Source organism: Suncus etruscus, chromosome 15, assembly GCF_024139225.1.
Source record: "Suncus etruscus isolate mSunEtr1 chromosome 15, mSunEtr1.pri.cur, whole genome shotgun sequence".
NCBI classification, from domain to species: Eukaryota; Metazoa; Chordata; class Mammalia; order Eulipotyphla; family Soricidae; genus Suncus; species Suncus etruscus.
The window spans coordinates 73,879,519-73,892,215 of record NC_064862.1 but is presented as its reverse complement, the minus strand read 5'-3'; the positions used below and the strand labels follow the sequence as shown (position 1 = coordinate 73,892,215).

The 12,697-nt window shown below is 53.8% G+C and overlaps 1 protein-coding gene across 1 annotated transcript; it reads right to left on the bottom strand.

Moving 5' to 3' along the window:
* Positions 1-1,675: 1,675 nt before the first annotated feature.
* Positions 1,676-6,012, bottom strand: LOC126029926 (uroplakin-3b-like). Its single transcript, XM_049788162.1, is given in 8 exon segments — positions 1,676-1,820; positions 1,905-1,990; positions 1,992-2,043; positions 2,297-2,426; positions 2,771-2,850; positions 3,338-3,575; positions 3,702-3,854; positions 5,943-6,012. Coding segments are annotated over 8 exon segments (954 nt in total).
* Between the last annotated feature and the right edge of the window lie 6,685 nt (positions 6,013-12,697).

The window sequence follows — 12,697 nt, the reverse complement described above, 5'->3', positions numbered from 1 at the left end:
CACAGGGACCCTGTGGGCAGGGCAGATTGCGGGTTCCCAGGTCCTGCTCAATGCTGGGTCAGATCAGGGTGGAACTGGCCCACATGGATAGGGTTTCTTTTTGGTTTTTCGGTTTTTCGGGTCACACCGGTTTGATGTTCAGGGGTTATTCCTGGCTACGCCCTCAGAAATTGCCCCTGGCTTGGGCAGCCAATATGGGATGCCGGGGAATTAAACTGTGATGGATAGGGTTTCTTGGGGGTGATTAAAAGTTCCTGAAAATGATCATGGGCAGGGCTGCACAAATGTGTCAACACTTGGAAGGTCTGATTCTGGCCTGGAACCAGGCAATGCACAGAGCTGTGTTCTGCCCCCTTCCCTCTTAGGAACACAGAACCACTGGTGTATGGATGCGCTGGGGTCATATGACATGCAGAGCCTCATCTCACAGAGCCCAGCCTGGCTCCATTCCTGTGTCTGTCTGTCTGTCTGTCTGTCTGTCTGTCTGTCTGTATTTTATTGGTTTTGCTTGTTATTGGGCCACACTCAGCAAAGCTCAGGGCTTACTCCTAGCTCTGGGCTCAGGGCTCATTCCTGGTGGGGTTTGGGAGACCACATGGAGTGCTGAACCCAGGCTAGATGTGTGTAGGTCGAGCATTCTCCTCACTGTGCGAGCTCTCTGGCCCCAGCCTGTCTATAGTTGGATAGGGGGTCTCCCCAGCATCACTCAGGAGCCACTGCTGGTGACACTCAGCTTGCACTGGTCCAGTGACATAGAGCTGGGGGCCACCAGGGCTGTATCGGAATGCTCAGAGGCTCATGTAGCATTGGGTTTAACCTAGGCTTGAGCCACATGCACTCAATCCTTCCAGGACATTTTTCTGTGGCTGATCCCGGGGTGATCCTGGGAGATCCTGGGGTGATGTGTTTTGTTTTCATGACAAATGCCAGCAAAATTCACTTTCTCATGGAGGATGGGAGAACCAGGTCTGAATAGCATGAATGACCAATGGAGAAGGGGGGGGGCAGGCTTTGATTCACTGTCCTCCCAGGGAGACCCCAGTAGCAAATTCTGGAAGATTAGGAGCCCACCCCCCCACCAGTGGCCCAAGACAGGGGGCCAGGCTTGAGCCCCTGCAGCTGCCATGGCTTCTCTGCTGCTCTATGTGCAGCCGGGGTGCAGCAGGGTGGGAGATGGGGGGCGCCCAGCTCAGGGCTCAGGGATCTGGAAAGCAAAGACTGCGTTTGTAGGGCCCCCAGGGATGCAGATGCAAAAGAAGGGCGCAGGGGTACTGTGTGAAAGGAAGCGCTCCCCAAAGGCAATGGAGTAGCAAGGCTAAGGGGAACCCCAGGACGTGGAGCAGGGATCAGGTCTATTTATTCGGGGGTGGGGGTCTTCACACGCTGGGAGCCCAGAGCCACATACAAAGTGTAGGGGTTGGGGGACAGGGGCAGGAAGGCAGGCCACAGTTTGTTTCAACATCTGGAAGTTTTCCTGCTTTAGAATCTCTTAGTCACCCCCAGAAAAGGTGATGGCTGAGTGGATTGGATAGCAAGTGGAGTTTTCCGACGGGCAGAGATGACAACGGGCGTTCCGACCTTCAGGACCCCGCAAATAGCGGGGCCACTACAATATTAGGTCCTGGGAGGCAGTGGGACACCGGGGCTGGGGAGAGGAATGCGCACGCGCGTGGGCCTAGCAGTTGCAGTGCACCAGCGCCCTCGTGTGGTTGATTTGAGAACTACTGACGGAGGATGGCGTTGGGTTGCGGAGTTCCTCCTGGGTGATGCGAGGTTCCAAGGCAGAGGAAGGCCCCTGCAACCTGCCCGAGGCCGGGGAGCTTCTGGCAAGGTGCGGGCCTCCCATCAGGAACTGGCTCGGGGAGGGGTTGGGTGCCCTCTCCCTCCTCTTCCCTGCCCCAGACTAGGGTCTGAGTTTGGGGAGAGGGTCCCCCAGCATGGAGGCCTCATTGGGTGGGATGTGGTAGGTAATGTAACGCTTCCCCTTGTATGGAGCCAATTCTCAGCTGCTCCGGGGCCTCCTCAGGCCTCCACAGGCTGGAGCTGATGGGAAAGGAGGGACTGAAGTCAGAGCGCCTCACCCACCTCTCAGGAACCCCTCTCTGGTGCCCCTTCCCTTCCTTCTGGGGACCCCACACACCTCTTCCAGGAGTCCACCCCGGCTAACATAGCATCCAGTGATCACTGGATAGGGCCACAGAAACCCCAAGGGATAGAGCCCTGGTGAGGGAGTTGAGGCCCTGCAGTAAAGGAGAGAGGACTGGGGTGGGGGGGGAGTGGGAGTGTCCTCACTCACAAGCGCATGGTGAAGGCAGCCAGGAAGGCCAGGAGTAGGAGGCCGGCCAGGATCGACAGCACGGCAGTTATGACGATCATGCCTCTGCTGCGGCATCCAGGCCAGATGTCGATGGAGCCCGGGGTCTGACCTGCAGCACAGCACCCTGGCTCAGCTCAGGCATGAGACCCCACAGTCGCCCCTTCTGACCAGCGATGGAACTGCTGACCTTCCCAGCCATCTGTCTGATGTCCCACCACACCTGGCAGACAGGGCTGATGGCACCCCGAATTCAGCAGCCTCCTCATGGGCACTCTGACTCCTTGGACCCCAGAACCCCAGAATCCCTTCTCCCACCTGGTAAAAAATTTCTGGGCACTCCAGGGAGTCAAACACTTGGGACAGGCAGAGCTAACTGCTGAGGGGCCACCTGGGACCCCACCTACAGCCACAGGCGGTGTGGACCCTGCCCCAGGACCTCACCCATCGCTTTACCTCGAGTGAGGGTGATGGGGTCAGACCACATAGTCTGGGCCCGAAGGGTGTCCAAGGCATCCACCAGGAGGAACTTGACTCTGGAGGAGGAAAGGGGGGACTTAGAGGTCCCTAAGAATTCTGAGGCCTTTTGGACTGGCTACCCTACCCCTGCTACTGCCAGGCTCCATCTGTGGCCACCCTGTTTAATTCTGGAGTGCATATCCAGGTTAGACCCATGAGGCAATGGAGTGAGGCCCAGTTGGGCAGGTCTTGGGAAGGGATAGAGAGGGAGAGGGAGGCCTGTGGGAGTCGTGGAAGTGGAGGATTGGGCATGCCTTGGGCTTCCCTACTGCACCCCTAAGCCCTGTCCGGCTCTACCTGGCCTCTGTGCCTCAGTTTCCTACCTGAAAAAGAAGGTAAGAGTCTTTTTCTCCTCTTTCCCACTGTTATCTTTCTGAATCAGCTCAGCCAGGCTGTTAAGTGGGAAGTCTCCCACAAGGAGCCTGCAAATGCCTCCAGAATCCAGGCAGGGGGACCACTGTCCCTGAAACCCCATATCCCCTCAAGGTCTCAGCAGGAACTAACCTGTAAGGCCCTGGGCTGGGCAGGGGGGCATTGCAGCGAGAAGACAGTTGGGGATCCTCAAGGCAGTGGGAGTCATTGCCCACCCGCAGGACCTGGATGCGGCGGCCACCGCCCTGAGGCGCCTCACAGCGCAGATGCTCCGGGGCCATGGGCATCGTCAGGTAGTAGCTATGGGTCTGCAGCTGGGGGGCAGCCAGGCCATGCATAACTGTCTTTGGGGTTTGCAGGTCTACGGAGACTGTGGGGTGGGGGGTGAGTGATGGGTGTTAGGGCTCAGCCCACACGGCCCCTCAAGGCACCAAGCAGGTTTCCTGTCCCCCTTCACCACCCAGCAGACCCCTAAACCCACATCTCATGCACCCACCATTGCTGTAGGCCACCACCAGCAAGATGGTGTCAGTGGTACCGGCCTGCTTGAAGACACAGCGCGGCTGCTCCAGGGAGAAGGTGCTGGCCGTGACCCTCCCACCCAGGTCTTGGGCTGTTATCTTCGGTATGTAGGGGACAAGCTCAGGGGCTGGGGAAAGATGGGGAACAGAGAGTCAGTGAGGAGTGGCGCTAAAGACAGCCTCCCCCTTTCCACCTGTTGCCTTCAATCTCTCCATTTTGGAGACCCTGCCCTTCTAAAAACCCCACCATGTCCCCTCTTGCCCTGCCTCTTGCCAGATGCCAGCTCCAAGAACCTCCTGGGGAAAGGCAGAGGCAGGCAGAGGACTGGAGAGCTAACTCTGGACTAAGAAATGGACTGGCGGGGTTGGGGTTTAAGAACATATTGCCCGGGGAGCTCTGCACCAGACCCCTCTTTGCCCCCATTTCCCCAGCAGATCTAGCCCTTCTCTTTCTCTGGTTTCCTCTGCCAGAACCACAGGAAGACTGGGTGGGTGCTGGCAGCTCTCTATGGGGGGGAACTGAGGAAAACTGGGCGTGGAAAATAGTTGACAGGGCCCTGGACCATCAAAGAGAGAGAAAGGAGGTGATGAAGAATTAGGGTCACAAGCAAGATGGAGGATATTTGCAGGCGGGGGTGCCAAATCCCAGAAAGTAGAAACAAAGGCCATGGGGCCCGAGTGATGACACAGTGGTAGAGTGTTTGCCCTGCATGCAGCTGACCCAGAACTGACATGGTATCTCATATGGTTCCCCGAGCCTGCCAGGAACGATTTCTGAGCACCAGAGCAAAGTCACATGGGCTTCAACCAAGTAAGAATGTTTGTTTAGGGGACTGGACCCATCACACAGCAGATAAGGCATTTGTCTTGCAGGTTTGGTTTGGTTTGATCTCTGGCATTCCATAGGGTTCCCCAAGGCTGCCAGGAGTCATTTCTGGGCACAGAGCCAGGAGTGACCCCTGAGCAGTGCCGGGTGTGGCCCCAAGACAAAAAAAAACAAAAACAAAAAGAAAATGTTTGCTTGTACCAAGCGATCGTTGAGGTTTCCAGGGCTCCCTGGACTCTTGGTCTATACAAATACAATTTCTTTCCACCTACCTTGGATGCAATCTTAATTCTCTAACTTTCCCTACATCTAGAATTTTCCATTCCAGCCAGCACATTCCATCTCTTTCATAAGGTCCAGCTCAGCTGGAAAGCACCTGCCCAGCAGGGCAAGATCCTGAGCTCGATTCCTTAGCACTCACAGGACCCCGCACCCCTGGGGACCCCAAAGCACTGTTGCATTAATCTTTATTGAAAAAGAGGAAAAGGGGAGATAGTATAGTGAGAAGGGCAGCACATCCCCAGCCCAGGTTTGATTCCTGGCACTACATGGTTCCCCCAGGTACCACCGGTTATGGCCCTGAGGTTCCCAGCACCACTGAGGTGGCCCTGGAAACCAGGGTACAGAGAGACCATGCAGTCAACCACCGTCTGGTCAGCTGGAAATTACCAGTAGAGCCCCAGGACCCCTGAGCACTGCTTGGGAGCCCCCACACACACCAAAAAGGAAGAAGAAAACAGACTCTGGACACCCAATGTCACTCACTGCATACAGTAGGCACTTAATGCTTGCTGAAGTTGGGCCCCGGAGCAGGCATGTTCCCAATCCCCTCTGTGGAGAGCTACTCCCAGGAACAGGAAAAGAGGACCCCGACAGTGAGGAATGGGATACACTCAGGATGCACAGATGGGAACTCCAAAGATAAAGAGTTTCTTCCTGGCTGGGGACCGCTTTGCTTTGGGGTCTCACCCTGCTGTGCTCTGGGATCACTTGTGACAGGGCTTGCAAAATCATATGAGATGCTGGGGATGGAACCCAGGTCAACTGTTTGTGCAAGGCAAGTACCCTCCCCTGTGCTGCCTCTCTGGCCTCTGGGGTCTGTCTGGTGACTTCAGGACTAAGCTTTTTTTTTTTTTTTTTTGGTTTTTGGGCCACACCTGGCGGTGCTCAGGGGTTACTCCTGGCTGTCTGCTCAGAAATAGCTCCTGGCAGGCACGGGGGACCATATGGGACACCGGGATTCGAGAACCAACCACCTTTGGTCCTGGATGGGCTGCTTGCAAGGCAAATGCCGCTGTGCTATCTCTCCGGGCCCCAGGGCTAAGCTTTATTTCCTGGGGGGTTCTGCCCTGAAACTCAAGGCAGGGGTGGGGCCCACACTCACCTAAGCCCATTCCAGGCCGCAGACAGGTCAGCAGCACCAACAGTGCCAAGAGCAGCTGTGTTCTCTCAAGTCCCATGGCCCGGCTGTGCATCCGTCTGTCCCAGCCTGTCTGTCGTCTGCGTGTCTGCAGTCCTGTGCTGGGTTGGGTGATGTGTGTGGGGGGGAGGCTGCTCTGATACATCCCACTGCCCCTCCCAGGGGCCCCCTCCTCTCAAACAACTGGTCAGACGGGTTTGGAGCAGAATGTACTGGGCCCCTGCTGGGAGGGGTCTGGAGGACAATCAGCCACTGCCCCAGACAAGCCCAGACACCCCCAACTTGACTCCAGGTAGTTGGGAGGGGTCTGGGAGGAGAGGCAGCCCTGCCTTGGAAAGAAACCTGGTCTCAGCATCCCAGCCGGGGCTCCCCAACCCCATGAGAAGGACCTTCCCCCATTCATATAGAGAAAACCAAGGGGGAGGACATGAACAAGATGCTTAGCCAATGGTCAGGGTCACACTTGGAATTAAGAGGATCACCCCAAAATGGAAATTTGGGGTTCCCTCCCTGCAGTGGTCTGCAGATTAGACCCAGGAAGAGGCTCCCCTGACCTTACCCCTTCCCTTCATGGGAGTTTCAAGTTTCAAATCCAGCTCCTTTTGTCCAGCCTAAATCAACAGCAAGTTATTTCTCCCCAGACCCATTGATGGTGACACATATGCCTTGGCTCCGGGCCCAGGTGACACACGAGCTCAATGAGGTCCTAGAAGGGCCCAGTTGCCGCAGGTTTTGTTCTGGAAATGGAGCTCACTGCCCAAAATGTCTTAGAGAGGTCACCCAGGACAGGTCGGCCTTCATGTTTCTGAAAGTGGTTTCTCCCCTGGGTTCAATCCCTGGCATTACATAAAGTCTCCCAAGTTCTTCCAGGAGTGACTCCAGAAGCAAGGAAAAGGCCCTGAATATTGCCAGGCCTAGGTCTCCCACAATAGAAACTTGAAAGTGGGTTCATGCCCATCAGACTTATCAGCAGCTGATCCCTCTGGGCGGTTCTGATGGCTCCTTACCTCAGGACCCAGCAGTGGTGGATTCCAGGCAGGTCAGCTGCAGAGCTGGGCTGATTCCTTCATTTGTTTTTTTTGTGGGTTCATTTTCTTTCTTTTATTTTCAGGATTTCAGCTTTATCATTTTCTTTTTCCACCTTCTCCTTCCCCTGTGGATGGTGCGTTTGCAGTGGTGGAGGCCATGCACAATCACTATGGGGCTGGCGCATTTGGCCAAGCCCTGGCCACCTCTCACCCCCAGGACCAGGGAGACAGCCTGAAATGTGTGCATGTGCATACTGCATTTGTGCATGTGAAGTTGTGTGAATACACATGTGTGCAAAAAAAAAAAAAGCAAGTTATATCACCCCCAGGCACCCTTTCTTTCTTTCTTTTTTTTTTTTTTTTGGTTTTTGGGTCACACCCGGTGACACTCAAGGGTTACTCCTGGCTATGTGCTCAGAAATTACCCCTGGCTTGGGGGACCATATGGGACACCAGGGTAACAAACAGCTGTCTGTCCTAGGTTAGCATGTGCAAGGCAAATGTCCTACCGTCTGTGTCACTGCTCAGCCCCAGGCACCCTCTTTCTAAACCCAAGCAGACAAGTCTGAAGAAACAGGGTAGACATGAGGAAATAAGCCAAGCCAGTCAAGAGAGAGTAATGAAGTCAATGACTTCTTGTGGCTTCTCCCTCATGGTGTCTACCTGACTGCCAAGCCAAAACTCCTCTTTCTTTATTAAACCAATATCCATACACCAAGATGGCGGATGGTTGAGTAATTCAGGTGGGCTTTTACATATCAAAAGAGAGATTTAACAGAAAGAGGAAGATGTGGGGACATCTTTGTTTTGAGTTAATAGCTGGGTGTATATGCATGTGTGAATCTGTCCATTGTGTGCTTGCTGTATGTACGTCATACATGAATCTGTGAAGTGTGTGAGAGGATCCATAAATGTGTGCACTGTATGCAGATCAGTGCAAATGTGTGTGCATGGATCTTTGTACGAAAATCAGTGTGTCCTTGTACCTGTGTGCAGGCAATCTCTGTGTGGATCTGTGCGTGTGTGTAAATCTGTGTGGCAAATCTATGTGTGTGCACAAGTGAACCTGCGTGAGTTACAGTGTACGTGTGAACCCATGTGTTTGTGTGTGTGTATGTGAGAGAGTCCCTGTGAATGTTTGTACTAGCCCAGCTTTCCTGGACATTGTGAGTCATCGCTTATCAAGCATGTCCCTCAAACCACTGTCCCAATGTAACCCGACCTGTGACTACCCCTTGGTGGTATCAGTATCAATGACATCATCCCAGGAAGGGGGCCTCAGCCTGTTTAGTGTTTCAAACCCCTAGATCTGGCCCCTCAAGATGCTCTGAGAGTCTGACAGGTTCTACCCTGCTGGCCCTGGGAGGTGTTCCCTGTCTCTCCCTTGCCATGGGCTGGAGCTGGAACAAAGCTTCCAACTGAAAGCAACAGAAAGAGCTTGGGTGCTCTTTCTGGTGTTGATCCCCCAGAGTGAAGGGACTAGGCCCAAGGTGCTCAGAGGTGCTGGGGGCATGCGGGGGGCCAGGACCTGACATCACGAGGAGTCATCTATAACCAAGGATCTACCTTTCACTGGCCTTTGGGGTTACTAATGACACAGGGCTCTCCCTTCCCTCACCCAGGGGATCCATCTCTCAAAGGTCAACCTTGTGTCTCTATATACACCCCGTGGTGTGTTGTGTATGTAAATATTTTAGGGGATTAGTATGTTACTGACCCTAACCTGATTGGTGATTGTGCCCTACCCTAGGGTGTGACCTGGCATTCTGTCCTCACCCTAGGGTAGTACCTGATTCTGCTTCCACCATTGGTTGGAATCTGATCCCATCATTGGGTGGTACCTGATTCTGGGGGATAAAAACGAGGGTCTGTGGAAGGCAAGGAGCTTTTTTGCTGGAACTGAGGCTGAGTCTTTGGACTTCAGTCTTGTCCACCGAATAAAGCTAATATTTCCACAAGCCTGACTGTCTGTGAGCTGTTTACCTGCCGTTTCACCTCAGAACCGTTGGCTAGACAGGGTGGCAGACGCGTGCTCAGAGCTGGAAGAGAAAGGCCTCATCCTCCATCCCTTCATCAGTCAACCTCTTCAGGGACTGACTTGCAACAGTGGTGTACCCATATTTCTTCGAGGAGGCTCAAACAAGAGAAACTGGGCACCCCAAGAGCAGCAAGATGCCCCATGACTACAGGCCCTGGAGCAGGGAGGGTGTTTATCTTACATGTGGCCGACCTAGGTTTGAGCACTGGTATTTCATATACTCCCATATATATTCCCATATATCCCCAAGCCTCCAGAGCCAGGAGTCAGCCCTGAGCACCACCAGGTGTGCCCCCACAAACAAACAAATAACAAACAGATCAGATGTCTGGTCTGCATTAGAGGGTTTCAGGGGGCATGGATGTCACTCCCTTGTCCTCTAAACTCCCAGAGACCCACCTGTATCCACAGTGAGGAAGGACCCCACTGGCCCCAAGCCTTTCTACATGACTGGTGAATCCCTGCCAACATGCGTGGGCGCTGGGGCCAAGGAGCAGAAAGCTCGCTAGGAGAAAACTTAACAGCCATAAATCGGCACCAGCTCAGCACCAAAAGGAGGCCGGGGAGGGGCGCCAAATAGGCAGAGCTGCAGGAGCCCTGAGTTTGACCCTCACCACAACCACACAACATCACAACACAGGAGGAGGTGTGCTAACTGGACCCTGTTCTGTTTCTATCCACTCCAGGCACTCTACCTGGCCCCGGGTAGCTGGAGAGCAGCCAACCAAGGCCAGGCCTTGGCCACTTGGTGCAGCCAACACAGTCAGTGAAGGACAGCTCTGAGCTCTCAAACCATCCAAGGTAATGGGGAAACTTATCCACCACCTTTTTTGTTTTGTTTTGTCTTTGGATCATACCTGGTGGTGCTCAGAAGTTATTCCTGGTGCTGAGCTCAGGAATCACGCCTGGCAGTGCTCAGGGGACCATATGGAATGCCGGGGATGGAACCTGAGTCAACCAAATGCAAGACCATCACCCTTCTCACTGTGTTATATATAGCTCTGGCTTTCTTTCCAAGTTGGTCCCAGAGCCCTTCTTTTGTTTTTTGTTTTGTTTTGTTTTTTGTTTTTTTGTTATGTTTTTGGGCCACACCCAGTGACACTCAGGGGTTACTCCTGGCTCTGTGCTCAGAAGTCGCTCCTGGCTTGGGGGACCATATGGGACGCAGGGGGATTGAACCGAGGTCCATCCTAGGCAAGCGCTGGCAAGGCAGACACCTTACCTTTAGTGCCACCGCACCGGCCCCCCAGAGCCCTTCTTGATGCCATGCACCATTCCAGGACCTGGGCATCCTCAGGATATGTCAGCTTGATTAGGGGGACAGGCATAACTAAAGAAATATAGGTACAGGGGGATCGGAGAGACAGCACAACTGGAAGGGTATTTATCTTGCATATATGGCTGACCTGGGTTCGATCCCCAGCATCCCATCTGAGCCCGCCAGAAGTGCTTTCTGAGCACCGAGCCAGAAATAACCCCTGCACACCACCGGTTGTGGCCTCAAAACTAAACAAAACAAAAAAAGAAATAAAGGTACAAGGATATGTTGGGGGGGTTGAAGCAAATGAAAGGTTAAAAGGGGAGTCATGACCAAAAGTGAAAGAAGCAGAACCTGGGCAAGGCACAGTCCAGCCCTTGGGGCTGTGGGCTGAGAGTAACAGAGCCCTGCAGCCCTGAGCCCTGCAGCCGGAAATTGGGTCCAGGGAAGGACATGTTTCTAGGCAGCGCGAGAGTTAAAGCTGACCCAGAGTTTCCATGAGACACAGGGTCCTGAGGCCACCTCCCCTGGGGAGCAGTGAAAGGGCCTGAGGGAGAGGCAGGGGTAATTAATGAACATTCCAGAGAAGTAAGTCACTTGGCAAGGAAACGCATTCTTTGCTGTGGATCATGAACGTGATGTCAGCCACACGGCTCGGGGATGCGGGTGGGCAGGACAGTGGTGTCAGAGGTGAAGCAGCACAGAGATCTCTCAGGTTGAATCTTATTCGTGTCACAGAGGGGAAACAGGCATGAAGAAGGGAGGATTACCCAGCGGGTAGGCAATAAGGGGCACCTCAGACTCTTGTCTTGCTCCTGTCAAGTGTGTCAGGCAGGTTGCAAGTGTCTTCCACACTGCAAGAAGGGCCTGGACATGCTTCCTGTGTCTCTAGCAATCCCTAGAAAGTTCAAGAACAGTAAAGCACAGCGAAGGGGGTTACTTGCATACCCCAACCTCAGCCGTGTGGGAACTTAAGGCCCAGCTCCACTTCCTCTCCACCCTCAGCCCTGTGTCTCAGGAAGGAAGATCTGTGGGATGCTGTCACCTGGTGGGTGACCCACATGCCTGTCCACCAGACTCCTGGCTGTGTGCACATGGCTTCCCTCCACTCTGGCTCTCCGGGCCCCTCAGCCTAATCTCTCCCACCCCCTGTAGTACCTGGCTCTGAGCATGGGGACCGAAGGGCACAGCTCACCTGGGATAAGGGGACACTGACACTCCGTAGGGACAATGTCTGGCTCTGAACCCTCTGTGGGTTCTGTGGGCCCTGGGCAGAACCAGGCCTGTTGTTCTGCCCAGTGGTGGGTGTTTATAGTGTACGTGTGTGCTGCATGTGTGTGTATGGTACACAGGATGGTCCATGAGGTGTCTGTGGGTATCTACACCAGGTGGCATTTTTTTTTTTAGTTTTTGGGCCACACCCGGCGGTGCTCAGGGGTTACTCCTGGCTGTCTGCTCAGAAATAGCTCCTGGCAGGCACGGGGGGGGGGGGGGGGGGGGAGAACGACGACGACGACGACGACCATATGGGACACCGGGATTCGAACCAACCACCTTTGGTCCCAGATCGGCTGCTTGCAAGGCAAACGCTATCTCTCTGGGCCCACCAGGTGGCATTTAAATGGTGCCTCTGGGCATCTACACTTGAGTGTTAAGGGCATTTAGATTGTGTTCCTACGGGTGTCTGTGTGGTACCTATGGGAGTTTATACTGTGTGTCTATGTTTCTATATTGGTGATTAGAGGGTGCATATGGTATCTATAAGTATATATATGTCATATGTGAGTTACATAACTTGTGTATTTGGATATGTATATCTAGTGTCTGTGCTTATCTGTTGGGCACATATCTGGTGTCCACGTGTATAGTCTAGTTGTGAATTTATGGGGTGCACTACACATGGCTCAGGTGGAAAAAACCCTGTACTCACAAAATTTCCCCCTTCTTTCCCTTTTGTTAGTGTCTAGTTAGAATCACACTTGTTGAGGTGTTTTGAGTTGCTGTGCTTTGTCGTTTTGGGGCCACACCCAGCAGTGCTCAGGGCTTACTTCTGGCTGTTTTCAGGAATCTCTCCTGGTGATGCTCAGGGGACCTTATAGGGTGTTGAACTCAAGTTAGAGATGCAAAGCTAGTGCCCTCCCGGCTGTCCTAATGCCATGGCCTCTGTTGTTGTAGCTAGTGCTGTTGCACTGGGGTTACATTCAGGGGGGCTTTGCCAGGAACGGAGCTTTGGGTGTAATGATGGCATTAGTATCCCAGTGTTCTAGATGTGAAGGGGAGTGCCCCCACCCCCATTGACTATCATGCTGTGCCCGAGAACCTTCTCGTTCCAGCCTTAGCCCCTTGGCGCCCATCAGGGCTGCGATCCCTTCTGTCTGGACATCATTTCCCTGCCATGTAA